At 65.6% G+C, this 26492-nt stretch overlaps 1 protein-coding gene across 1 annotated transcript; it reads left to right on the top strand.

The window, feature by feature from the left end:
- Nucleotides 1–1952: 1952 nt before the first annotated feature.
- On the top strand, nt 1953–25958 carry GAS6 (growth arrest specific 6). Its single transcript, XM_069467811.1, has 15 exons — nt 1953–2198; nt 2482–2648; nt 12251–12275; nt 13574–13636; nt 16258–16380; nt 16615–16737; nt 18175–18297; nt 19091–19212; nt 20188–20306; nt 20470–20659; nt 21257–21421; nt 22292–22460; nt 23558–23733; nt 24606–24834; nt 25556–25958. The coding sequence occupies exons 1-15, from the start codon at nt 2120–2122 to the stop codon at nt 25708–25710; spliced, it is 2028 nt and encodes a 675-aa protein (XP_069323912.1). The 5' UTR covers nt 1953–2119; the 3' UTR covers nt 25711–25958.
- The last annotated feature ends 534 nt before the right edge of the window (nt 25959–26492 follow it).

Raw genomic sequence — 26492 nt, 5'->3', positions numbered from 1 at the left:
GCCCCAGCTCTCCAGCCCACGACCCACACCAGGCATCCCCCGCCTGGGTCTGCCCCTCTGTCCCTGTGGGGCGAACTGTCAATGTCACCATTGCTATTTCCAGGGGTATAATATAGCGCCTGACAACTTTCTCCGTTTTGGGAACATATCCTCCAAATTGTTTCTTATTAATTTTCCAAGTCTGCTTTAGAGCAAATTTTCTGCACTGGTAGAACATTTGGAGTCCTCTGGAGTTGGACACCCCCAGTGCTCCCCATGTCTGCCTTCTGTGTGCCCCGTTATCAAAATGAGCGCGTGCACCTGAAGGGGTTTTATTAAACCAAGACTCTCCACCCAATGGGAGACATTTTTATTACTGGGAAACTAACTCAATAGAAAGGGTGAATTTGGGACCGTGGAGAAGCGCGGTGAGGTCCAGGCCCCAAAGAGGCCAGGGGACCTTTCCGGCTCCGCCCACCTGGGGCCGTGCTGACACGCGGTCACCTGGTCACCTGCCGCCCTGTGCTCGCTCCCAGGCACAGGCTGCCTCCGAGGCGGTGCAGGCGCCCCAGACAGCCCCTCTTAAACGAATCAAATAACTCTGGGAATTCCATGAACTCTGGAACTCTCCTTTCCAAAACCACACGAATGTGCAGAAAATAACTGCGATCCGTTTCCAGGAATTCACACACTCTGAAGCCTACCCAGGGGCGGCTGGCCTGGAGCCCCGGGGAACAGCGCGGTGTCTAGAGCAGCGTCGCGCACACGTGGGTGGATGAACGCTCTGTCCTGTGCAGGAGCCTCGTAAATACTGACTGAAGAGTGTATCACCCACCCAGACGTTTGAAGCCAGCGCTTCTCTCTAAGAGCAAGCAGGAAAACCAATGCAATAAATATTCTTTTTGAGCAGCCTTGGTTTGCAGGCCGCGGCGCCTTGGGAAGGCGGCTTGGCAGCTCCGGTTCAGACGCAGGCGCATTTGACTTACCTGCTGGGTTTTACTTCTCTTTGAAGGTCGTTCCTGTGGACATCCGATTCCCTAGATGAACAGATTCGCGCTCATTAACTCAACTGAAGACCTCAAACATTTCCGCCCTCGGTGGCAGAGGCGCACAGGCGCCGAGCCCGGGCACAGCGCCCGCCTTTCGGGGAGGGCGACTCTTCGGGGCTCTTGGGGTGGGGTCTGCAGGCAGGTCCCCGGAGAGCCGTGTCCAGGCCCCTCGCGGGGGGTGCCCGGCCCTGTCCCCGCCAGGGGTGTGCTATGCTTGGCTCTGTTTGTTTGTGGGTTTTGCCTGTGACTTTGCGAAACGTCCCAGGAGACATAAAGTCTTGGTCTCTGAGAACAAGCACAATGTCGCTTTCAGCTTAAATATCTACTGGGAAACCTCAAGGTTTTGAATGTCATCATTACAGAAATCAGAAATGACAAAAGGAAATAATTTAATCCCACTGCCCGGCCCCCGAGGGGACTGGGTTTGACCTCAGTTTATCTTTTCTTTGGTGGGTTTTAAATCTTGAGAAAAAGCGCCTGAGAGTGAAGAATCCGAAAAGGGCGTGGTGGGCGCGGGAGGGAGGGGTCGGAAAAGAGGTTTAAATCTCGTATCTGGAAAACTCGAATTGCACCTGCTCGCGTTGAACCGCGTATTCTTTCTTTCCTTTGGCCCCACCCGGAACAAAGACACTGGTCGCCGACTGGGAGAAACTCCTCCCCCGGGTCACACTGGTCTAACCGGTGTGCGCCCCGGGGACAACAGCGCTCCGCGACCTGCATCCCTGCAGCCCGGATGTCCCCGGCGAGAACCGGCTCGGGCGCCCGCAGACGCCGCGCCCCGCCCGCCCCGCACCCCCGCCCGCCCCGCGCCCCCGCCCCGCCCCCGCCCCGCACCCCCGCCCGCCCCGCGCCCCCGCCCCGCGCCTCACGCCCCGCCCCGCGCCCCGCCCCGCGCCCGCCCAGACCCGCCGCGAGCACCCGAGGTGCCGCAGCCGCCGCCGCAGCGATGTGACCTTCAGGGCCGCCAGGACAGGATGACCGGAGCCACCGCCCCGCGCCGCCCGCGGCTCCCCACGGCCTCCCGGGCGCTCTGACCGCGCGCGCTCCCGGCCGCGTCCCCGCCCCGGTCCGGTCCTGCCCGGGTCCCCGCCATGCCGCCGCCGCCCGTACCCGCCGCCGCCCTGGGCACCGCGCTGCTGCTGCTCCTGCTGGCCTCGGAGTCCGCGCACAGTGAGTACCGGACCCGCGGCCGCGGGGGCGGCGGGGCGAGCGGGGCGCCGGTGTCCGCAGCCCGCCCCGGCCCCGCAGCATCCCGGGCCGGGCGCGGGGGCGGGGGCGCAGGGCGGGGGCGCGCGGGGCCGGGGGCGCAGGGCGGGGACGCGCGGGGCCGGGGGCGCAGAGCGGGGGCGCGCGGGGCCGGGGGCGCAGGGCGGGGGCGCGCGGGGCCGGGGGCGCAGGGCGGGGGCGCGCGGGGCTGGGGGCGCAGGTTGACTGGCGGCCGCGTCTCTCGCAGCCGTGCTGCTGCGGGCGCGTGAGGCGGCGCAGTTCCTGCGGCCCAGGCAGCGTCGCGCCTACCAGCTCTTCGAGGAGGCCAAGCAGGGGCACCTGGAGAGGGAGTGCGTGGAGGAGCTGTGCAGCAAAGAGGAGGCCCGGGAGGTGTTCGAGAACGACCCCGAGACGGTGAGCGCGGGCCGGGGGCGTCGGGGGCGCCAGGCCCCTGAGCGCACTGCGGGGACCCCGGGCTTCTGCGGCACCCCGACCTCCCTTCCCGCGGGCCCGTGAGAGTCACGCCCCAGATTTCTTCTGCACAGAAATGGTGGCGGTCAGGGTCGCTCACGCGGGCCCCGGCCCACCCTGGGCCCCTCCGGCCCACCCTGGGCCCCTGCGCACCGCGCCGTTTGAGCCCCACCCCCCTGTGACCCCAGGTGCCCTTGCGCAGGGAGGCGGGTCGCGTGGAGACGGCTGAGCGCTTTGGGGGTGCTCGGTGTCGGCGCCAGCCGCAGGGGGAAGCCAGGAGTCCGCTTTCAAAGTGCGAAAGAAACACAGTGGTTAAAACCCCGAACAGCCCCCGCCGCAGGCTGGACCGAGGTCCGCGGTCCCAGGGCTGCTGCTCCCTGTTTTTCAAGGGGGCGGAGGGTTTTCCCGAAAGAGGAATTGAAAGATCTGAGGGCTGGAATCGCTGGCCGCAGCAGGTCCAAAAATACGATTACGGGAATAGTGCAAAGATCCTATATGGGGAGGGGGTGCACGCCGGGGCCGGCACCCCGCAGGGTGCTGGGTGCCGGGTGGGGTGCCGGAGGCGCGCTGTGCCGCCCGGGGCACATTCCTGCTAGCAGTGTCCTTGGAGAATCCCGCCTGGCAGCCGAGCAGACAGCTGCTCCTGGGCCCGAGGGTGGGGCTGAGGACGTCCGCGGTTGCGACCCGCCGGCCTGACAGCGACGGTGTGGACGTGCACCACGTCACTTTATGCTGCAAAGTCAGGGTGATTCCATGGTCAGTTTTTGGCTCTGTGGAAATTTGTCTTTTAAAGCATTCTTCAGGGATGAAATGAACATCGCCTGCAGTAGCGGTGAAACCGGTGCTGGGTGACCCCTGCAGGCCTTTGTTTCGCCTTTTATGCTAATGGTCGGCTGGACCAAACGCGCCGTGGCGCTATTGCAGGGCCGGTGCGGTGACTGAGACGGCGGGATGGGGTTTGTGTCCGGCAGCTGCCTGCAGCCTCCACCTCCCCTGCGGCGTCTCTCGGCTCTGTCAGCTCCCTGGGGTCCTGTTCCCGGGAGCCACGCGGCTGGCAGAAGGTCCCTCCAGGTCCTGGCCGTGTGGCCAGTGTGCGCCGTCACCCCGGGTCCCTACCTGCCCAGGGCTTGCCTGTGTGGCTGGCGCAAGGTGCATCCCTCCAGCCCCGGGCTCACCCGGAACGTGCTGCTGGCTCGGAGAGCCTGGGGCGGGGCTTGCTGGTGACAAGAGTCAGAGCCACAGGCCCCCCAGCCCAGGAGCCCCCAAGGTGCGGCGCCCACCCTCCCGCTGCCTCGCACGCGGCCTGTGCCCACACGCCTGGACTGGACATGCTGTGCCGCCTCCCCAGGGCCGGCCCGATAACTGTGCTTTTTTGCTTTAATCATAACTTTACAAAGCTGTCAGTGAAGACAAGAAAAAGAAAAAAGTGCTCAGGACCCCGTGACTTTAGCGCCACTGCTGTCGTTTCCGCCTGTTTCAGTGTGAGGGCTGGGCCTTCCTGTGCGCAGCCGCGGTGCCTCGATGCCGGGAGGTCGCCCTCCTGTCTGGGGCTCCTTCTCACGTCAGAGCCATCTGGAATATTCCGGAATTCTGTCCTGCTTCCCAGCCCCCTGCCCCAGTAGCAGTGTGGACATTTCCCCTCTATTTCCCAGCGACCCCATGGGACCCAGCCCCCACCTCCCTGGCAGCGGTCGGGCGGCTGCACCTTCGGGTGCAGCTCGCCTGTCTGCCGGATCTGGCTGTTGGCCGCTCTCCCTCCTGCTTCCCGGCAGGCTGGAATGCTGGGAAGAGCCTGGCTGGGCAGGGCCGGCGGCTGGCTCTGCTCCCAGGGCCCCAGCAGCCCAGGTGTGCCGCGCTCAGGGTCCTGCTCCCTCCACCCACCACAGCCTGGGGCCGGGACCCACAGCTTCCCACAGAGGCAGTGCTAGGAGTCACCAGGGAGCCCCCCACTCGGAAGCCTTCCTCGCCTGGAAATGCAGCTGGTTTGACGTTTGTGGATCAGCGAGGCCGGTGGAGCGGTCCAGGATAAGGCATGACCTCAGCTTGAGAAGCCACCAGTCCTGCCTGTGGGACTGTCCCTGCCTCCCCGGGCCTGGGGTGCTGACGTGTGGTCCCTGGACCGCCTGCCAGGCTCCCCCGCAGGTTGCAGGAAGTGTCCCCCTCGGGCCAGGCAGGACCAGGCAGGGACTGATCCCACTGCCCTTCCCGCCAGGGACTGATGCGGGACCTGGGCGCCGGCAGCTTCCGTCTGTGGGGTCTTGCTGGGTGCAGCAAGCACACCTGCCCCTACTGGGGGGAGGCCATGCTGTGGGGGGTGGGGAGCCAGCGTGCTGTCAGACCTCCCCAGGGAGCCTTGCACCTCCAGGAGCACAAGGCCGTCCCTAGCTCCCGCCCTTATCGCACTGCGGGTGGGGCTGGCGCTGCTGGGAGGGGCGGCACCTCCCACCACATTCCTGCAGCCCGGCGGCCTCTAATCTCGCTGCTCCGAGCCAGCCCGGCCCTCCTGCCCTTATCTTGTTTTGCTTTTCATGTTGTTATTCTCCCTTCCTGGCCTTTCGCCTCCACTGGCTGCGTGCCCAGTCTGGGCAGTGCCGGTCACCTCTGCCCATGTCCCTGGGCCCCTCTCCGGGTCTCCTCTTCACCACCGCACCTGATACCCTGTCCGTAATCTCCCTTTGCTTCCGGAAGAGATCCTGGACCAGGGACTTTCTCCAGCCCAGACCTGCCGCCCCTGCACTTTGACCCTGGCCTGTATGCGGGAAGAAAGTCCGGGCAGCAGGCTGACCCCACCGCCTTGCCTGTTTGAGTCCTCACGGTGGGCCCGTGGCAGTGGGGCCCGTGGTGGTCTCCAGGAGCTTGTCCGGGAGGGTCAGCAGGGCAGCATGCAGGGCCACGCATGTCCCAGCCGTGTCTCTCCCACCCCCCCAGCTCTCCCAGGTGTGGGGGCCCCACCCTGCCAGTGGCAGTGCGTTCTCTGCGTGGGATTTTGGGGTGTGGTCAGTCTCAAAGGCCTGCAGTCCACTGGCCCCGTCTTGGTCTGCGCCTGCCCCCAAGGACCTTCTCCCTGAGCCTGGGATCTTTGGGGACAGCTTGGGAAGGGCACCCTGGAGAGGTAGAAGTCCCCAAGTGCCCCTTGGCCCAGCTGTTTGGCAGGTGCCCTAAGGGGGTTCCAGGAAGAGGAGGAAAGGGACTCTCAGAGACTCACCCCCGTGACATGGGGCATCTGGCAGGAGGGGACATCCAGGCTGAGACATCCTGGGCAGCCCCTTACCCCACCCTGCCTCGATAGTGCGCCCAGCACACGCACACACCTGCACACACACATGTCCCTACACATGCACACACAGACATTGGCCCACACCCTGCACACACATGCATGAACACACACTCACCCTGGTGCACACGCACCTGCACACACATGTCCCTACACACATGCAGATGTTGGCCCCCACCCTGCACACACATGCATGTACACACACTCACCCTCGTGCACACACCTGCACACACACATGTCCCTACACATGCACACACAGACATTGGCCCACACCCTGCACACACATGCATGAACACACACTCACCCTGGTGCACACGCACCTGCACACACATGTCCCTACACACATGCAGATGTTAGCCCCCACCCTGCACACACATGCATGTACACACACTCACCCTCGTGCACACACCTGCACACACACATGTCCCTACACATGCACACACAGACATTGGCCCACACCCTGCACACACATGCATGAACACTCACCCTGGTGCACACACCTGCACACACATGTCCCTACACACACACATGCAGATGTTGGCCCCCACCCTGCACACACATGCATGTACATACACTTACCCTCGTGCACACACATGTCCCTACACATGCACATACAGACGTTGGCCCACACCCTGCACACACATGCATGTACACACACTCACCCTCGTGTACACACCTGCACACACATGTCCCTACACATGCACATACAGACGTTGGCCCACACCCTGCACACACATGCATGAACACACACTCACCCTGGTGCACACGCACCTGCACACACATGTCCCTACACACACACATGCAGATGTTGGCCCCCACACACCCTGCACACACATGCATGTACACACCCTTGTGCATATACACCTGCACACATTCACACACACACATGCACAGTCACACATGCACTCAGATTCACACATACTCAGAATCTATGCATGTACACACACAGACACACGTGTGCTCACACACACTTTTCCCTTTCTATGACTTAGGGGTCAGAACGTGAGCATCACTAAAAAATGAGACAAGATCACCAAGCAGGGGGCCCGGCCCCTCCTGGCTGGGGTCCCCCTCCCAGAGCGTCCTGCACCTGCCCCTGCAGCACAGCCCGTCCTCCTGGCCCCGCCTCTCTGGGGATCCTGCCACTGGAGGCCTTGGGGACACCAGTCACTGCAGTCGAGGACCATTGCGTTGTTGCCAAACCGGCTGTCCTCGCCCCAGCCGGGCCGGGCAGGCCAGGGCCAGACCTGCGACCGCGGGCCCGGCTCTCGGTGCTCCCGTGCCTGCAGCGGAGTGGGCCTCTGCCCCACCCCGGCCCCGCAGGCGCTCGGTGCCAGGCACCTCCAGTGCTCCCTGGAGTGACAGCGGAGTGCCAGGCCCTGCAGCAGCTCCTCGCCCCGGCCGGCGAGCTCGGCGTCTGCGGGAAACTAAGTAAGACACTCTGGAAACCATGAACGTCTCCCTTTGTCCCTCAGGGACAGAACGCCCTTTCAGCAGCTGGCACTCAGGGCTCGTGCTGGGGCGCTGCGCGAGGGGTCTCCCCGTCACCACTCTGCCCGGCCGCGCTGCTTCAGGCCCCGTCCTCCCCTCGCCTCTCTGGGGCGGAACTGGGTGCGGCTGCGGGCGGGTTTGGTGCGTGGAGCTGGGAACGCCCGTGGTCCGCGGCGGCTACTCCGGCGGCGACTTGGCTGCAAACGCGCCGTGCGCGCCCCCCACGTTTTGAGCCTGACAGAGTAAAAAGTTCACTTGAAAGCTTTCAAGTCGTTTTCAAAGAGAAGCTGGACGTGGAAGAGCTGAGAACCGTGTGGTCTCCATGTCCTCGCGACGGAGGCGCCGTCTGCTCCGGGGGCCGCACTGGGTAAAGCCCGTGTCCCGGGGAGATGCGTGTGCCTCCGGCCCGCTGGTGCCACGCCTGTTTCCTCGGACTCCATCTCATGCTGTAGGTGACATGTTTCCCTCCAGTGTCGGTGCCAGTGACGACAAGCGACGTTTTCCCACGCGTGTCCCCAGTTTTGTGAGACCCTCCTCGTGGAAGCCGCGTTCCAGGGAGCAGGCCTGGCCCGGCGCAGGTGCGGGAGGCAGCTCCGCCGCTTCCTGTTCAGAACTGCCAAGTCCACGGTCACACAGACGCCGACGGGCGCAGCGTGGGGCCAGGCGGACATGGTGTGTGCCCAGAACCTTCCCCTTCTCGGGTGGAAGATGCCGTTTCCTGCCTGCCCTTGCGGGCAGTTCCCTGCCTGTTTCTGGGCAGGTGGACTCTAGGTTATTTCGACAGTGACAGTTGAATAGCACCGAGGGATGACAAGCCGTGTTCGGGCCTCTCGTCGCTGAGGATGCCAGTCTGAGAGATCCAGACAGCACACCCTGCGTGCCGGCGCCGCGTGTCCACACGCGTGGAGCTGTTCCGCCCTCATAACCGCTCCGTGACAGCTGCTGTCCCCACTCCCTCGTCCCGTTTCACGGGACCTGCAGGTGGCCCGGGCACGCAAGCCGCAGAGCCCACACTCGCCTGGTAGCTGCCCGGCCGCCGGGACAGGGAGGGGAGCAGGGCGGTACCAGCCCCCGCTGTGCCCCTGGCGTGCAGGTGGCCGGCGGGCCTGGGCTGGCACCCGCGCTAAGGCCCGGGGGTGTCAGAACGGGCCCGTCCTGGCCGGGCGCGGTGGCTCACGCCTGTAATCCTAGCACTCTGGGAGGCCGAGGTGGGCGGATCGTTTGAGCTCAGGAGTTCGAGACCAGCCTGAGCAAGAGCGAGACCCCATCTCTACTAAAAATAGAAAGAAATTATATGGACAGCTAAAAATATATATAGAAAAAAAATTAGCCGGGCATGGTGGCGCATGCCTGTAGTCCCAGCTACTCGGGAGGCTGAGACAGGAGGATCGCTTGAGCTCAGGAGTTTGAGGTTGCTGTGAGCTAGGTTGACGCCACGGCACTCACTCTAGCCTGGGCAACAGAGTGAGACTCTGTCTCAAAAAAAAAAAAAAAGAACGGGCCCGTCCAGCGTCGAGTAGGGCCGGGCAGGTCCATGTCACAAACGGCGGGTTTGCCTTTGAACTTGAGTGTTGCCGCCGATGTGGCCAGAGGAAAGCACAACTCAACGCCTGCCCAGCTTGGCAGTGCTAGTGGCAGCCGGGCCACTGAAGACACGTGTCCCCAGCAGGGGTCAGCGATGCGGGGCCCATGGTCCTGGCTTCTGGGTGCAGGTAGCTCAGCCCCCTGGCACCGGGCAGGGACGTCCCGCAGCTTGTCTGGGCTGGCAGCGGAGGAGTTGGCGGCTCCCGGCTGCGGCGGTTCCTTGCTCTCCACGGCCTGGGTTGGAGCAGCCAAGTGGCCACTGGGGAGGGAGGGCCACAGCTCACGGCGTGTGCGAGGTGGCAGCAAAGTGGAGCTGAGTCAGGCAGCTCGATGACGCAACCAGCCGGGCTGGGACTTGTGCCACGCACGGTCGGCGGAGAAGCAGCCGTCAGCCCGGGCTGACGTCGGAGCTCTCCTTGGGTCTGAGAGGCACAGGAACCGCCCTTCTACACGCCGGGAACACACAAGAATGTTGCAACAGTGTTTGTCCCGGAAACGCAGGGTGTGTGGCTGGCAGGAGTCTCGGGAGTCACCTCGTTCGATGCTCTGTGACCGAGGCCGGGAGTCGGCTCAGGGGCTTGTCCAGGTCAGCTCTGGGTGGAGGCCGCCGGCGGGAGCTCCGGGGACAGGTGCCACGTGCCGTGACGGGCACCTCCCGGGGAGCCCGGCCACAGCAGAGCCCTAGAGAAACGCCTGCCCGGGAGGCTGCCGGGGGCCCCCAGTTGCCTGCGGCTCAGCCATGAGCTTGGACGTTCTCTGTCGAGCATTGGTTTTGTGGTTTTGTAGGCGCAGAAAATCTGCAATTTTGTTTTTCCCAAAGACACACAGAGTGAGGTGTGGTCGCCCCACCTCCTCCCTGGATCAGGGCTGCACACATGGCGCCCGCAGGGGCCGGGAGGGAGCGGGCTCCCCGAGGGTGTCCCCTGCCCGGAGCCTGGGCCTCTGTCCCTTATCCTGCTCACTAACTCGCTCACCACCCGTTCACCCACTCACTCGCTCACCCGTCGCCTCATCCCTCCGCCGTCCCGCTGTGCTCCGTCCCTGTGTTCACCATGGCCCCCCGAGGGCCTCTACGGTTCGGTCGGCACCAGGCGCAGTTGTCCCTGCAGCTTCGGCCCACAGCGTGGTGGCCGAGCCCTGATCCCTTCTCTCCCCAGCCGTGGGAGCGGAGTGGAGGCCCCAGGCAAAGCGTGGGCAGGGGACAAGTGGCTCCATTTCCAGCCCTGCCCCCGCCCATTCCCACAGGTCCTGCCCTTCCTGGGTGGAGAAGAAAGAGGGTGCGTCTGCACGTGTCGTGGTCCCTGGCTCTAAACCCCGTCCTCCTGACTGTGGGCTCCGAGCCGTGGGTGCTGCCGGGTGCGTCAGCCCCCGACACGGGCTGCGGCCAAGGTTTGGGCACCTGAGCTGCTGGTGGTGCTGGTGGGCTGGGATGGTTTTGTGCATCGGGGCCTATTAGGTGCCTTTGCCACCATTCCTGTAGGTCTCTCGTCTTTGGCCAGAACTTTCCAAAGACGATGTGCAACGTCACTTCCTGTCGGGAGAGCTCGCAGCGTGGCTAGGCGTGGTCGCGGCTTTGCTAGTGTCTAGGGCTGAGCGTCTCTCGCCCAGGTCCCGGGCTCCGTGCCTCACCCTCCCCGAACACCATCCCAGGCCGTGACCCTGTGGCTTCAGACACCCGGTCCCCAGAGACGTCATGCACTCAAGGGAGATCCACACAGTTTTCTGTCGATACTGCCTTTTTGCGACAATAGAACTCAGCATCAAAACAGATGACACATTAACTAGTATAACTAGTTATGATTTTGGAAAATAGAATATACCTTTGTGCAAAGTTGTGGTAAGGCAGACATTTATGTACAACGGGGCAGTTTGCTCACTAGTTCCTAGTTGTTTCCAATTCCTTCCTAAGTGAGTTCTCGGTCTTCTGGCCCTGAGTGGACCCCTGTGTCCATCCCCGTCTTTTACTGCAGAGCCAGAGCCCCGAGGGACAAACCTGTGGCTTTGCTGCCCCACACCCAGAGCTCTGTGCTCCCTGCGGGAGCTGCACCCAGCAGCCCCGGCGCTCACGTGGCCTTGCTGGGCTCTCCCGGCCTTGGCGTTGCCATGACCACAGTGGAGCAGGAGGGCGGGAGGCCGTCCGTGTGCCTGGGCGCTCAGTGCCACGTGCCCTGACCCTGACACCCCACTTTCATGAGAGCACGACTTCCTGAAACACGCCCCACGGGCGCATCTCCACAGACAGGGCGCCAGCAACCCCGCAGAAGCCCCCCAAGGCCGCGAGGCCGAGGCCGGCGTGCGAGGCCGGCGTGCGGGAGGGAGGCGCCTGTCACTCTGCTCCGCGCCAGGGCCCGCTGATCCTGAGCTGCCCAGCCGGCTTCGTGACCTCGGCTTCCTCGTCCCTGAAAGTGGCCTCGAAAGACCCTCCTGGGTGGTGGCCGTGGGACCCGCCGGCGAGGGTGGTGGTGCTGTTTCTGCCGCGACCGTGGCCTCTTGGTTCCGGTTAGGGAGTGTTTAGGGCCACACTGCTGCGGGATCGGCCGTGAACAGGAGACGGCGGCCCTCGAGTCTGCGGGCTGTCCCCAAGGAGTCTCCCCCCGGGCCCCTCCCGGCGGCGCGAGCCCCTCTGCACAGCGGGGGCCGCTACCTGTGCCCGGGACTCCGAGTCCCGCCGCGCCGGCTCCCACACCAGGGTGCTCCGCACACGCGACCCACGCAAACCCCGCGCACGGGCCGTGAGAGCCCTCGCGGGCACGTTCCTCGAGCTTCTCGGGGCGCCCTTCCCGAGACGCCGGGGCGGCACTTCCTGCGCAGCTGCAGACAGCCTGCCCCCTCGGCCCCCGCCCCTCGCCCCCCCGGCCCCCGCCCCCTCGCCCCCTCGCCCCCTCGCCCCCTCGCCCCCTCGGCACCTGCGGCAGTCGGGCCCCCTCGACCCCCCCCCCCCGCCCCCTCGGCCCCCTCGCCCCCGCCACCCCCCGCCCCCTCGGCCCCTCGCCCCCTCGCCCCCCTCGGCCCCTGCGGCAGTCAGGCCCCCTCGACCCCCCCCGCCCCGCCCCCTCGGCCCCCGCGGCCCCCGCCCCCCGGCCCCCGCCCCGCCCCGCCCCCCACGCAGGGAGCGCGGCGACGGCGCAGGGTTGACGCAGGGTTGACGCGGCCGCGCCGGCGAGCAGACCTGACCCCGCCTCTCTCTCCCCCACAGGACTACTTTTACCCGCGATACTTAGGTAAGTTCCAATCGCCACGTCGCGCAGCTGTCGCGGAGGCACAGCGGGGGTGCGTGTGCCGTGTCGCAGAGCCCCGTCCCAGCTGCTCCCGCAGAGAAGACCGCTCAGCCCCACAGCGCGGAGCCGCCGCCCGCAGGTCGGAGCCCGGCTCCGAGTCCGCTTCGCGCCGAGGCCTCAGCGCGTGTTCGCGGAGCCGCACCCGGCGCCGCTGTGCAGACCCGCTCTTGTCTGGAAGAGGACGGCGCGGTCCCCAAACCCCCTCATCGCAGGACCCCGTGGCTGCATTCACGGACATGTGAATTAAATCCGTTCATTAAATCCGTGGACACGGAGCGTGCTCCTGTGTGAGGAAGGCGAGTGCAGACGAGCTTGCGGCTGTCAGAGCAGCCGTGTCCCCGCACGTGGCAGGGTGACAGCACAGACTCGCGTGACGCCCGGTCCTGCCGGGGCCACCGCTTGACCTAACGGCTCCGGGAAGGAGGCCCTGACCGTCCTCAGGAGCCGCGGACATAGCACTGTTCTAAAGTTCCTCGGAGGCAAATCACTTAGCAGGAGGAAAGTGTGTTCCTGGATCTTCCTTTTTAATTTTGTAAAGTGTGTTTTGTAAATTTGCTGGCCTTTGTCCTCGGCGAGGCACCTTCTCTAGGTCCCCACCTGGCAACAGGCAGAGTGGGCCTGTGGGTGGCCCTGCCGTGCTGGGTCTGGCAACCGGGGCAGAAGGCACCGGTCATGCCTGAGCCCACGCTGCAGACACGCTCTGCTGTCCGCACCGTGTCCTCTGTGTGGGTGAGCAGCGTTGCCACCGCAGGGCGGGACCAGACAGGGCCCAGCACCCCCAATGCACAGCGTCCGGCCCCGGGCCGTCCCTGGTGTCTGTGTCCCTCCCTGGGCTCCCCGCTCGGAGCCTGCGTGCCCGGCTGTGCCTGTGTGGCAGAGTGCGGGGAGGGGCTTCCACAATAAGGATGGTGTGTCCCAGCAGGGGCCCACCGAGTGTGACGTTTAAGTCTCTGACCACGGTGAGAAAACTGCTGGAGGTCTCAGTGGGTCTCCCGCGCAGGGCAGGGCTGGGCCGCGCAGGCCGTGCATCCGTTGGGGTGCAGGGCGCTGCCCGCCTGGCGGTGTGGTCGCCCTGGGTGTTAAATGCTTTGTGTGAGCAAGAGCCGACCGTGCCAATGCCGGAGGCCGTGGCGCCCAGGCTGAGCGAACGATGTGCTTTTCCAGAGTTGGAGAAGCTGCCGCTCTGATCCCGTTGTGCCCGCTGTGCCCGCGGCGAGCGAGCCCCGGTTTCTGTCTTGCAGACTGCATCAGCAAGCATGGCTCTCCCTACGCCCGCAGCCCGGACTTCGCGGCCTGCGTCCAGGGTAAGTCTGTTTCCACCGTCCTCCGCGGAGCCCTGTGTCTGGGTGACTCTGGGCTTGTGGTTTTCGGGGGGCCTGGACATTTCTGTTACTTTAGGAGCTATAGCACCTCCCTGAGGCCCACTCCCTTTTCACTAAACTCTCTTTTTTAAGCAAGAAATTTTGGTTTTCTGAAAACAAAAAATGTGCATGGAGCAAGATTTAAGCATTTCACAGGGCACCTCCCTGCTCCGTATCCTGTAGAGGCCACAGTGCCCAGTTCCCAGTGTTCTGGGAACGCCAGACCCTGAGCACACGGGAGGCTGCGTCTGTCCTCGCGCCGTGGTGGCTCTGCCAGCAGAGCTGCACCCTGCCTCCCGGCCGTCTGTCCCGGAGCCTCGGTTGGGTCAGCTGTGGCGCAGCTGCCTGTGTAGCCCCGGAGCGCTGGCCAACTTCCAGGCCACTTCCCACCTCTGTCATCACAAACAAAACTGGAGCGATGCTGCCGCCGGCACCGCCCGCGCCCAGGCATTTGGGCGGGAGGACCAGAGTCAGACCTGCGCGCACCTTTCGTTCTGCCAGGAGCTGCTGTTGCTATCGGCCCATGACGCCGAGGCTGTGCCTCCCCCACTTCTGCCCGACTACGGGTCTTTGTAACTTTTTTTTTTTTTTTTTTTGAGACAGAGTCTCACTCTGTTGCCGGGGCTAGAGTGCCGTGGCGTTAGCCTAGCTCACAGCAACCTCAAACTCCTGTGCTCAAGCAATCCTCCTGCCTCAGCCTCCCGAGTAGCTGGGACTATAGGCATGCGCCACCATTGCCGACTAATTTTTTCTATATATTTTTAGTTGTCCAGCTAATTTCTTTCTATTTTTTAAGTAGACACAGGGTCTCGCTCTTGCTCAGGCTGGTCTCGAACTCCTGAGCTCAAACGATCCACCCGCCTCGGCCTCCCAGAACGCTGGGATCACAGGCGTGAGCCACCGCGCCCAGCTTTTTAACTTTTTGACCATCTTCCAACAAACAGGTGCAAAGTGACACCAGTTACATCAGTTCGCTTTTCTTACTAACGAGTAAAGCTGAGCTTCGTGCCCCTAAGAAGTGTGTATTTTCCCGTGAACTATCTGTTCGTATTCTTTGCCCATTTTTCTCAGTTTGCAGAAGTTTGCAAATCAGCCGTTTGTACTAAAGTCAGAAAAGTTTTTTCTCAGCTGTCCCAAGTCTTTATCGGTGGCATCATGTTTCTGTGATCACACAGTAGAGCTGGCGTTTCTGGGTGTCCTGTGTGCATGTGGACGTCACACAGATCGTGCCGCGCACGGCAGGGCCCTAGACAGCCTCGTGGCATCCTGTCTGCGCCCGCAGTCTCGCGGGCCAGGCTCTCAGACGACAGGCGCTCAGCCGGCCCCGTCTGCGCTCCACGGCCGTGAGCCGGGACAGGGCAGATTCACGCCCTTGAAGGAGAAGGAAGTGGGAAAACAAATGACTTGGAGACATTCGACATCTGCTGAGCGAAACAGTTCACTCGTGAGAAGGCAGACCACAGACAAGGCTGGGCCCTTCTTCGCAGACCGGACGGCGGCAGCCTGGACGCCGCGTCTGACGAAGCAGCTGCGGCCAGGAGGCGGTCCTGCTTGCTGAGAGTCTCCGGACACCTCGGCCGACATTGCCGTGTCTGCACCTCCCTGAGGGCCACCAGCACCGGGTCTCTTGGAGCCTTCCAGAAATGTCCCAAATGGCTGCTTGTTGGCACCCAGGACACTTGGCCTTGAGCCCTGGATGGGCTCCCCGGGAGCAGTGCGTGGAGAGGCGTCCAGTGTGGGCCCCGTCCTGCCTGTGCCCGGCCCGGCACTTCTGCCCGGCCAGCTGCCCGTGAAAGGCCCCTTTGAGCTCTGGGCGTAGTCGCAGTTCTCTGCCAGCCCGAGAGTCCCTGGGTCTCGGAACTGCACACGCAGGGAGCCTCCCGCCTGCTCTGCAGCGTTGCTCCGGCTCCGTGTCACGGAAACTTCAGCCGTGTCTGTGAGAAGCTCCTCAGAAAGCAGCTGTGTTTCTGTGGCCACAGGCCCTAAAGCAGAGGCTGAAACCAGGCGGGTGGCAGCCGCGTGCAAACGCTCAGCTCCGCTGGGCCCAGGTGGCTGCTTCCCCGGCGGGGAGGCAGGACACGCTGCCTAAAGCCCTCGAGACGCTGGCGGGGGCTGGGGGTTGACCAGAAAGTGGACCTTCCCTCCAGCGCAGCCCGGGCCTGGGGCCTGGTCTCTCCTCTTTGCAGGTGCCCGCCACACCTGTGGTCAGCGTGTGCACGCGGAGAACGTGCTCAGGGTTGGCGGGCCTGGCCGGGGCTGGCAGGGGAGGCTCCGCCAGGGAGGTGGAATGTTCTGCATCTGCCTGGAAGCCCCAGGGTCAGCTGGGCCATTTCACCTGCTCCCTGGGAGGCCCCTGGGCCCCTCCCCACCCTGCCGGGGTCGAGGCCCAGCTGCTTCCTCCCAGCTGACTGGGTTTTCCTGGAACTGGCCCCAGGGCCTGGCTCCTGCCCAGAGGTGGGGACTCCACTGGCCTGGGCCAGTGCAGGGGGCCCCGGGCCCTGCTCCCAGCAGCGTGGGGGGCTCGGGCGCCGCTCAGGGTGGCTCCTTTGTGTCCTCCCGCTCAGGCCTGCCCGACCAGTGCACTCCAAACCCCTGCGATAAGGAGGGCGCCCAAGCCTGCCAGGACCTCATGGGGAACTACTTCTGCCTGTGCCACGCCGGCTGGGGGGGCCGGCTCTGTGACAAAGGTGGGGCCGCCACCACTGCCGTGCCCGTGGGGAGTGGGCCCCCCTCCCTCCTGTCTCCCCCGGCCGGGCCCCGCTGTGCCCCCAGGTGGGCGGATGGGGGCTCCCTGGGAGAGCTGGAGGGGCGGGTGGCATGAGAGGGCGGGAGGAATGCCCAGGGACCTCGGGACTTGTTCTGCCTCGTGCCTGCTGCCTCCCCGCCGCCCCGGCTCCCCTGCAGCCTGTCCCTGTTTGCAGACGTCGACGAGTGCGGCCAGGAGAATGGCGGCTGCAGCCAGGTCTGCCAAAACCAGCCGGGCAGCTTCCACTGCGCCTGCTACAGCGGCTTCGCGCTCTCCACGGACGGCAGGACCTGCCAGGGTAAGGCCGGGGTCGGGCCACCCCAGGTCCCCGGGCCTCTCCTTTCTACTTTTGGTCATGTTGGCCCCTCTGTAGGCGCTGCCGGTGGCGGCTGGTGCCTGTTTCTGGCAGGGTCGGGCGTCCTGCAGAGACGGCACAAGCCCAGGCATGCCGCAGACGGAGTGGGGGCGCCCGCCAGGGATGACTCACCGGGACCGAGGGCGAGAGCTGGGGTCGGTCCAGCCAACAAGGTTGAACCCCTTCCAGCCCCCGGAGGCTGTGGGGAGCCTGGACCGATTCCGTGTGGTCTCTGAGCCAGAACCTCCCCAGGAGGGTCTTGCAGGAGCTCGGGGTCCCACCCAGCCGCACCCACCGAGCCTCCTGTCCGTGAAGGGAGCAGAGGCAGCCGGGCCTCCCCACTGGCATCCCTGCTGCTGGTCAGCCTGGGGCTGCCTCGGCCCAGGGAGGAACGGGGCAAAGTCACCGTGACCATGTGCAGCCCTGCTGCCACTCCGGGGGTCCACCTTCCTCCTCCCTCCCCACATCTGCACCTGCCCAGGTGTGCCGCTGCCCACCCAGAACGCCGCACTGCAGCGGCCGCAGGTGCGCCGGGGCGAGGACGGCAAACCAAGCGGACAGGAGGGTCCCTGTTCCGATCTCACACTGTCAAAAAGCGGCTTCTGTTTCTGTCCACTTCAGTGGTTCCCGCCGTGCCCTTCTCGGCGCGTGAGCTGACCCGCGTCCCCGGCAGTCGGCGCTCCCGCCTGCAGGACAGGGCCTTCCCGTCACGGCTCTGCCCCAGCCCAGAGAGGCACCCCCCCGCCGTGCAGGCAGGGGAAGGACTCCCACAGGTGGGAAGTGTCCACCGCCAGCACGCAGGCAGCGCCTGGCCGCAAGGCTGGGGTCCAGCCACCGCCTGGGCGGACGGTTTCCGCCTGCCCCTCCTCCGCGTCCCCGTCCGGTCCTCTGACCGGAGGACTCTGTCCCAGGTGTGAAACGCGCGTCCGCCTGGGCTCTTAGCAGTGGACGCTGGGTTGTCAGGGTAGCGGCCCAGGTCTGGGGGCTGTGTCACAACAGTGACCGACTGAGACCAGCCAGCGGGTCTCCCTGGGGTGGGACCCTGGCGGGAAACGTTCCCCGGGCGGTGGTTACTTGTCCGCCTCCCACATCCGCCAGGTAAGCCACGCCCCCGCCGCAAGCCACGCCCCCACGCCAGCCAGGCAGGGCCCTTCCAGCAGCTGTTTCTGTTGGTCTGAAATCTGCCTTCTCACGTGCGTCCATCGGCTGTGCAGCCGCCGGGGCCGCGGAGCTACCTGGCCAGGCGGGTGGGCCCAGGGCCCTGGCTGGCACCAAGCCTGGCGTCACTCAGTGTTCTCCTCCCAGAGCCCCGGCAGCCGCCGCAGCGTCCCCGTCTGCTGTGACGCGCAGCCGGCCTCCTGACCCCGGGTTTTCTTGCAGACGTAGACGAGTGCGTGGACGCGGGGGCCTGCGGAGAGGCGCGCTGCAGGAACCTGCCCGGCTCCTACTCCTGCCTCTGCGAGGAGGGCTACGCGTACAGCTCGCAGGAGAAGGCCTGCCGAGGTACCCACGTGCCCAGCCCCGCGGGGGCCGCCTCCCCTGTCCCCAGGCCCCAGGAGTGCACCCCCCACCCAGGGCGGGCCCGGGACAGACAGGGGGAGGAGGCAGGGCGCCTCCGGGAGAGTTTCTGTCCCTGAAACTGAGCCCCACACGTGCCAGCCAGGTAGTAGCCTCTTCTACCAACATGCCCACGCGTGTCCACATGCTCTCACACACATGCATTACACAGGTGCACACATACACATGTGCAGCACACGCATCCACACAGGTGCACACGTGTGAACCCACATGCACAGACAGAAGCGAGACCGCTGAGCGAGGCTGCGTCTCACTCTTGCGTCCCGGCAGCCGTGGGCCCCTGGCCGCTGCGTGGAGACTGCAGAGCTCTGGGGGGGGGGGCCAGGGTGCGAGGACCTTCCTCCCTGGCCCACCACAGCATCTCGGCCCCTCCGTCCCCCCGGGGACACCTGGTCGCACAGACGGGCCCGGTGCTTCGCGGATGCACTTCCCGCACCAGCCCACGGCCTGCGGGAGGGCTGGGCTCGTGGGGAAAGCCCTCAGGTGGCGGCAGCGCCACTTCCCTGGGGGGGGGAGTGGTGGCCGGCGGGAGGCGCGGGGTGGGGGGGGAAGGGCTGTGGTCCCGGCTGCCTGGCGAAGACGCGATGCCCAAGCTCCGCCCTTCAGGGTCTGCGTGTGCCTGCGTGGCGCCTCGTGTGTGAGCAGGGGCCAGGGCCGCGGCCTCTCGGGTGGGAGGGCGCAGAGGCGTGGCCTGCTCACCGCGCCCCTCGCCCGGCAGACGTGGACGAGTGTCTGCAGGGCCGCTGCGAGCAGGCCTGCGTCAACACCCCGGGGAGCTACACCTGCCACTGCGATGGGCGCGGCGGCCTCAAGCTGTCCCCGGACATGGACACCTGCGAGGTAGGTGGCCAGGCCCACTCGCTGCGCTTTGCCGCGACCCCCCACCACCGGCGGGGCTTGTGGAGGCTGGGGGACCAGGCGGGCGGCCAGGCCCGAGGTGCAGCCGTGTCTGCTGTGCAGATGTTTGGTTGTGTTTACGAAGTCTCCATAGCAACCCCGCTGCGGCTGGCCAGCCTGGTCACACGCCTGGTGCGCGGTTCCTGGCCTCCGCCAGGCTGCCAGGGACCCAGCGCGGCCTGAGCGGGTGCACCTGGGGGACACGGCGGTGCCCGCGTGGGGGACGTGGGGACTCTCCCTTTTCCCTGGGAGGGGCTGAGGCCCTGGGCCTGGGAAGTGGGTACAGTGAGCTCTCACTGAAAACCAAAACAAAGGGCTCTTCAGATGACGTAGCCACAGTGATCACAGGGTCGCAGAGCCCGGACGCGGCGGCCGTCTGGTCTGGGCTCCAGAGGTGTGGGGCACCCAGCCAGCTCAGGAGACACTGGCCCCGTGTGTCACGCTGTCCCTGGCCGGCCCGGGTGGGCAGAGCAGCCACACGGCCCTCCAGGGTCCCCACAGCGGCCTGGCTCGGCCTCTCTCGGCAGCGTGGAGCAGACACGGCCCAGAACAGGGGCCGCAGGGCCCCCACGTGCTGCTCACCTCACGACAGGGTGCAGCGGCTTGTCACGGTTCTGCACACTTTCCTACACGTGTGTTTGAAATGTCTCGTAGTTTAAAACGTAAGGGCAAAGAGGAAATTAGTGGGGAAGGAAGCGGTGGGTGCCCCAGAGCAGCCCGGCGGGGTTCCGACCCTGAGGGGCAAACGCCCACGCACCTGGGATCCCGAGCGCTGGGCTGTGACAGTCTCAGGGCTTGGGGAGCGCAAGGTGGCACCGCAGTCCTTGGGACTGGGGTGGGGGGGGGTGGACGGGACGGTGCTGCAGAGGGCGGGGGAGGGAGAGGGCGTCTGGCTCACGCGGCCCCTCCCGTCCCCAGGACATCTTGCCCTGTGTGCCCTTCAGTGTGGCCAAGAGCGTGAAGTCCTTGTACCTGGGCCGGATGTTCAGCGGGACCCCCGTGATCAGACTGCGTTTCAAGCGGCTGCAGCCCACCAGGTGAGACGCCTCACGCGGACGCCCCGCGGCGGGTCCCGGCCCGGCAGGTGCCTCGGCCTTGAGTCGGGGCTGCGCCAGGCAGGGCGGGGCCTGAGCCCCGAGTGCCCAGCTGGGGAGGGGCCGGGCTCTGCCATGCAGACCCTGACGCCCCTCGCGCGCCCAGACTTGTGGCTGAGTTCGACTTCCGGACCTTTGACCCTGAGGGGGTGCTCTTCTTCGCCGGAGGCCACCAGGACGGCACCTGGATCGTCCTGGCGCTGCGGGCCGGCCGGCTGGAGCTGCAGCTGCGCTACGGTGGCGTGGGCCGCGTCACCAGCAGCGGGCCCGTCATCAACCACGGCACGTGGCAGACGGTGAGTGCGGCCCCTGCGCCCGGCCCAGGTCTCCTACGCGCCTGCTGGACAGTCAGGGGGTGACTCAGGGTGCCACGCTGGACGCACGTGACAGGACAGGGACCAGGGGACAGTGTGGAGCTCAGGGTCTCTCGTGATGTCACCCCGTATCTAAGTGAGGATCCCACAGGGAAGGGCCTCGAGCCAGAGCCCCAGTTCTCAGTTCCAGGGCACACCAGCTGTGTCCGGGGACAGTTCTGTGTGTCACCGGGGCAGCCCAGGCCGCCCGCCCCACACTGGTCCTCCCAGGGGGCATGGACGGCCACGGGTGGGCCCCGCCCCCGTCAGCCAGACAGGCCATGTTCGTCCATCACTTCAGGTGAGAGCAGGTCCCACGGCTCCCACTGCAGCCAAGAGGAGTTAGATATTCTTCTGGAAGGTTAGGGACGTACATCAACTGTACAGTGACAGACTGACGTTTCTGCTTGCAAAGTTTTAGACGACTTGGTTGGTCATTCAGGTCCCTCCTGGCCCAGGTGGGACGAGCCTGGCTCCCCAGGTGGGCTGCCCCCGCAGAAGGTGGGCTCCCACCTGTCCTCACAGCTCCGTCCTTGCCAGATCTCGGTGGAGGAGCTGGAGCGGAACGTGGTGGTGAAGGTGAACAAGGATGCCGTCATGAAAATCGCGGTGGCTGGGGACCTGTTTCAGCGGGACAGAGGCCTGTACCACCTGAACCTCACCGTGGGTGGCATCCCCTTCAAGGAGAAGGACCTGGTGCAGCCTGTGAGTCCCACCCTGTCCCCGGGCACCGGCACGGGGGTCACGGTTTCACAGCGGCCGTGGGGCACAGGACGGGGGACAGGGGATGGGGAACCTCTTAGAGTGCGGCAGACGCATGGGGGGCACAGCGTTAGCCTCGCCTTCTCTTGTTAACAAACTCGCTGAAGGCTTCATCTAAATTGGTGACAAAAATGTCACTGCAGTAGAGATAAAACATAATGAGACTACTATTCTTTCATCAAAAAAATCAATTTTCTGGACGTTTCTTTTCCAAGAACATGTCAGGCTGTTGACCCTCCCAGGGTTTCCACCGGGCCGGGGAGGCGGTGCTGGTCCTGCCTCCCGCCTCCCTGCACCACACGCCTCGAGCTTCACCGTGAGTCTCTGTGTCCCCTGCTGCCAGAACCCACGGTGTCGGGAGTGTGGCTTCCACACCGAGCCAGGCAGGGGCGTGCGCCTCTGGGTGCCAAAGGTCGCGCTGGGTGCAGAAGTCCTGCCGCACCAGCCCCTGCCCGGCTCACACCGGCCCGAGCGCAGGCAAAGGCTGAGGAGCCTGGTTTGGTCACAGCCGTGCTGGACATCGGGTGACCTGCGTCACAGTCTGTGGTTAAACAGCTCACACTGTTTGACCCTGGACTCGTGTTTTTCCACTCTTTTCCTTGGAGAGATTCAGAATTTAGCTTCGTTTCTGGAGCACACGGCCGCCGGAACCCGCATGGAAACGGGTGTTCTGAGCCCTTTTGTGAAACCACCGCGGCAAACACGACTCACCCATTTTGTAGCAGGCCCCGCTGGCCGCGTGGGCCCGCACATGCGTGGGCCCGCACATGCGTGGCTGCTCCCAGGCAGCCGCTGCGGTTTCTGTCTCCGCAGATAAACCCGCGCCTGGACGGCTGCATGCGGAGCTGGAACTGGCTGAACGGGGAGGACTCGGCCATCCAGGAGACGGTGCGGGCCAACGCCAGGATGCAGTGCTTCTCGGCGACGGAGAGGGGCTCCTTCTGCCCCGGGAACGGCTTTGCCTTCTACAGCCTGGACTACGGTGAGTCCCGCCGGCGCCGCGGCTGCACCTTCAGCCCCGTTTACGCTAAAATGAGCAGAGCAGACGGCCCCGAATGCTGCCTCCTCCCTCGGGGCAGCGTTGGGGACAGGCCGGGCGCTCAGGGTGGCCCTCCTGGTGTCCCGTGGTTGTGAAGACACCACAGAGACGTGCAGAGAAGGTGCCCACCGCGCTGCTGCCAGGGCTGGGCAGGGGGGTGGTCCAGGAGGGTCCTTTGCAGGAAGCGTTGAGACGGCACAACTGTGGGCTTGTGCGCGTGCGTGAGGGACGGGGCGTCGTGTGACTGGGTTGGAGGAGCTCGCGGTCAGTGGGAAAGAGCACAGGCCCCCGGCGGGCGGTGTCTGCACAAATCTGTGCAAACACCAGTTCAGTGTCACTTTGCCTAAACACACTCCTGCCTTAGGACTGGGAGCTGCCTGGTGACGTGAAAGCACTCAGCCCCCAGGGCGTGGGGGCCGTGCCCTGGCTGCTCAGTCGGCAGGGGTTCAAGTGCAGAGCCGTGGCGGCATCTGCCCCGGGGAAACCGGAACTGGCCCTTTGCACCGAACACACCCTGTGGGACCGTGTGAGAGACGCGGCTGTCACATACACACTTCATTCCGATGCACGATATGTGAGACACGTATGTGACGCACGTACACACACAGTGCGAGTGAGAAGCCCTCCGCTGAGGCCCCAGAACAGCAAAGCCTCGCAGCTCAGACTGCAGAGCTGCACGCGGCCTGCGGAGCCCACGGCCCAGGCTCTGCGGGAGGAGCTGCCTCTTCCTGCAGCAGCAAGAGGAGGTCGGCGAGGCCCCTGGGCAGCCGTGTGGCCTGGCAGCCCCCGAGGGGCGCCGGGAAGGGGGCGGCCGTGTGGCCAGGGGCGGGGGGGCTGCCACCCTCTGATGACCCCAGTGCCTTTGTGCTGTGGGCAGAATCTGACCCAAATGCGCGAGTCCCGTCACCGCCCAGACACAGACGCGGCGGCTGGTGGGTCTCGAGAGCTCAGCGCCGAGTCACCGGCAGCGTCCCCGCTCAGGGCTCACGCCTGCCTCTCCGCCTCTTGCGCCCCCTTGTGACGCGCGGCTTTCATCGCAGTGCGGACCTCCCTGGACGCCGGGACAGAAACCACCTGGGAAATAAAGATCGTGGCTCGGATCCGCCCCGCCACAGACACGGGGGTGCTGCTCGCGCTCTGGGCGCCCGACCACCGCGCCGTGCCGCTGTCCGTGGCGCTGGTCGACTACCACTCCACCAAGAAGCTCAAGAAACAGGTATGGCGGCCCCTGCACCCCGAGGCCTGCGTGGCCTGCCCCCCTTCCCCCCCGCCCCCCGACTCTGCCCCCCGGGGTCTGTCCCAGCCGGCAAAGCCCCAGACGGGTCTGAGCAGGCGAGCTTGGCACAGCCAGCCTCTGAGCCGCGGGGGTCTGGAACCAGCCAGCCGTCTGCAGGCCACAGTGGGCGCCCGGGCGTGGGTGCCCCGCGTCACTGCCACAGTCGGCTTCCAGGTTCCCTGGAAAAGTCGGCTCTGCTGACACCCCCTGCCCCAACAGCATCTGTCCCCAGGCGGCACCTGCCCCACCGTGCCTGCCCACCCCGCCATGCCCGCCTGCCCCACGGTGCCCGCCAGCGGCCAGGAGCAGGTCAGGTCACAGGTGGCAGCAGAGGAGGAAACACAGGTCTGGCTAGGGACCAGGTCCCCCGCCCCGAGGATGGGAGCACTCTGGTCACCTGGCTGGACCCCGAGGAGGGCCCACACCTGTCACCTCCAGACCCCATCCCAGCATCCGCGACTAGCAGCGGCAGGTACCACAGTACCCGGTCACGAGCTGGGCAGCAACACCACGGTGCCTCGAGCCGCACTGCCCGGCCGCTCCGCCGGCTTCCCCCAGGGCTGTGTCCCGGCCCCTGTTGCGGGCACAGCCGCCCTCTGGCTACGCTGGCGCAGGCAGGGCCTGGTCTGACGCCTGGCACGTGTCTGACCCTCCCTGCCGGCATTTGCTCTGCAAGCCCCTCCCAGCCAGTCCCTCGTTGAGGTAGAAACTGAGGCAGGCAGGCAGGGGGGTCGCCCGCAGCCGGCAAGCGCGGAACCAGGGCTCCACCCGGCAGCCTGCGGTCGCCTTGACTGTGCCCGGTGTCCCTGCAGCTGGTGGTCCTGGCGGTGGAGAGCGTGGCCCTGGCGCTGGTGGAGATCAAGGCGTGTGACGGGCAGGAGCACGTGGTCTCCGTGTCCCTGCAGGAGGGGGCGGCCGCCCTGGAGGTGGACGGCACCCGGGGTTGGAGCGAGGCCAGTGCTGCGCAGCTGCAGGAGAGGCTGGATGTGCTTGGCCGGCACCTGCGGGGCCCGGTGCTCACCTTTGCCGGGGGACTGCCAGGTAGGGCCCGCGGCTGAGAGCGCCAGGGGGCCGGCTCGCCCTCCCCGGTCGATCCTGGACAGGGCTGGGCTTCCATCGTGTGGGGGTGTCCCAGGAGGGAGGTCGTCGGGCCATGCTGAGGCCCCGGTGTTGATGGCCCCAGGTTAGCGGCCGAGGCTGAGGAAACGCTTCTAGGGCAGCCACCACCTCCCCGTGTCCCTCCCAGCCTGTCAGCCCAGCAGGGGGCCAGGCAGGAGCTGTGGGCAGTTAACGGGGAAACCGCCAGCCCCTCCCGTGTCCAGCAAGGATGTCTTGCTGGTCCTGCCTGCTCACGCAAACCCGGGTGGGACCCGTGTCTAGCTCAGAGTGCCCTCGCCCACGGCCGGGAGCCACGAGGGGTGCTGGAAGGCAGATGGAGCCCGGAGCCCAGAGCTCGGAGACGCCCTCCTCGCGCCCAGCTCAGCACAGGTCTTCACTTGCCGTGAACGGCGGGTCTGTCCCGGCTGCCAGACTCACACTCCACCCAGTTTTAGCAAACAGAGCTTTGGAGAGGATCAGAGCGGGGCGCCCTGCGGTGGGGTCACCCTGGGCCAGGAAGGAGACGACACTTGGTCCAAGCTCCGTGTGCCCCTGGGCTGGCACCGCCCGTCTGCGGGCAGGTCGGGGACGGGAAGGGACAGCGCCCTTGCGGGAACCGGGGCGGCAGGCACTGAGCCCGTCTGTTCTCTCCCCACTGGCCCAGACGTGCCCGTGACCTCGGCGCCAGTCACGGCGTTCTACCGCGGCTGCATGACGCTGGAGCTCAACGGCAGGCCCCTGGACCTGGACGAGGCCGCGTACAAGCACAGCGACATCACCTCCCACTCCTGCCCCCCGGCCTCGCCCGGCACGCCCTAGGCCTGCCGCCAGGACTGCTAACGCCCCTCTGCCGAGGACCGCGAGGGAGAAGGGCTTGGCCCCCTGTAAATACCTGTACATAGTGAGACGGGGTCTGCGCCCGCACTCGCTGCGGGGTCCCGAGAGAGCCCGCCCGGCGCGGGGGCAGCGCGGCAGGGCAGACTCGAAGGACATCACGCTGTTATTTTTATTACCAAATGCTTCTTTCTGACTCTAAACATGGAAAATAAAATATTTACAGAAAACTTTACGCTGTGTTCGGCATCATCGGCTCCCTACGGGTTTTGGCACTCACAGCTTTTGGGGTCAGCGGACCCACGGCTGAAGGTCGTCTTCCTGCCCCAGCCGTGCCCAGACCCGCCCTGTCCTCTGTGCCGGAGCTGCCCCGCTGGCTGGGCGGGGGTCTGCTCCCTGGGCCCCACCTCCCAAGGTGGCTGAGGACGGGCGCAGAGCCCTGCCCCACGCAGGGCGGGAGCCGCAGGCGCAGAGGCCAGGCTGCTCCAGGCAGTGGCTCTGAGAACGAGGAGGTGCCCCAGCCGGACCCCGTGTTCTCTGTTTAAGATGTGAAGTCCAGTCTGGCCTGGAACGTGCCAGAAGCAGGAGATGCTTTGGTGGGTTGCTCCGTGCCTCGGTCTCCTCGTCTGCAAGGGGGGCAGGTGGTCACGGATGCTCTTGGGCCCCAGCGAGCTGCGACTCCCCACGAAAGGCTGTGGAGACGCACCCTGCCCGCGCCCCGGGGGCTGGGAGGGTAGTGGGGGTGCAGCCCCGGGGAAACGGCTACG

Source organism: Eulemur rufifrons, chromosome 4 (assembly GCF_041146395.1).
Source record: "Eulemur rufifrons isolate Redbay chromosome 4, OSU_ERuf_1, whole genome shotgun sequence".
NCBI lineage: Eukaryota > Metazoa > Chordata > Mammalia > Primates > Lemuridae > Eulemur > Eulemur rufifrons.
Note: the sequence above shows the minus strand (reverse complement) of the source record. Positions and strands in the feature narration are given on the sequence as shown.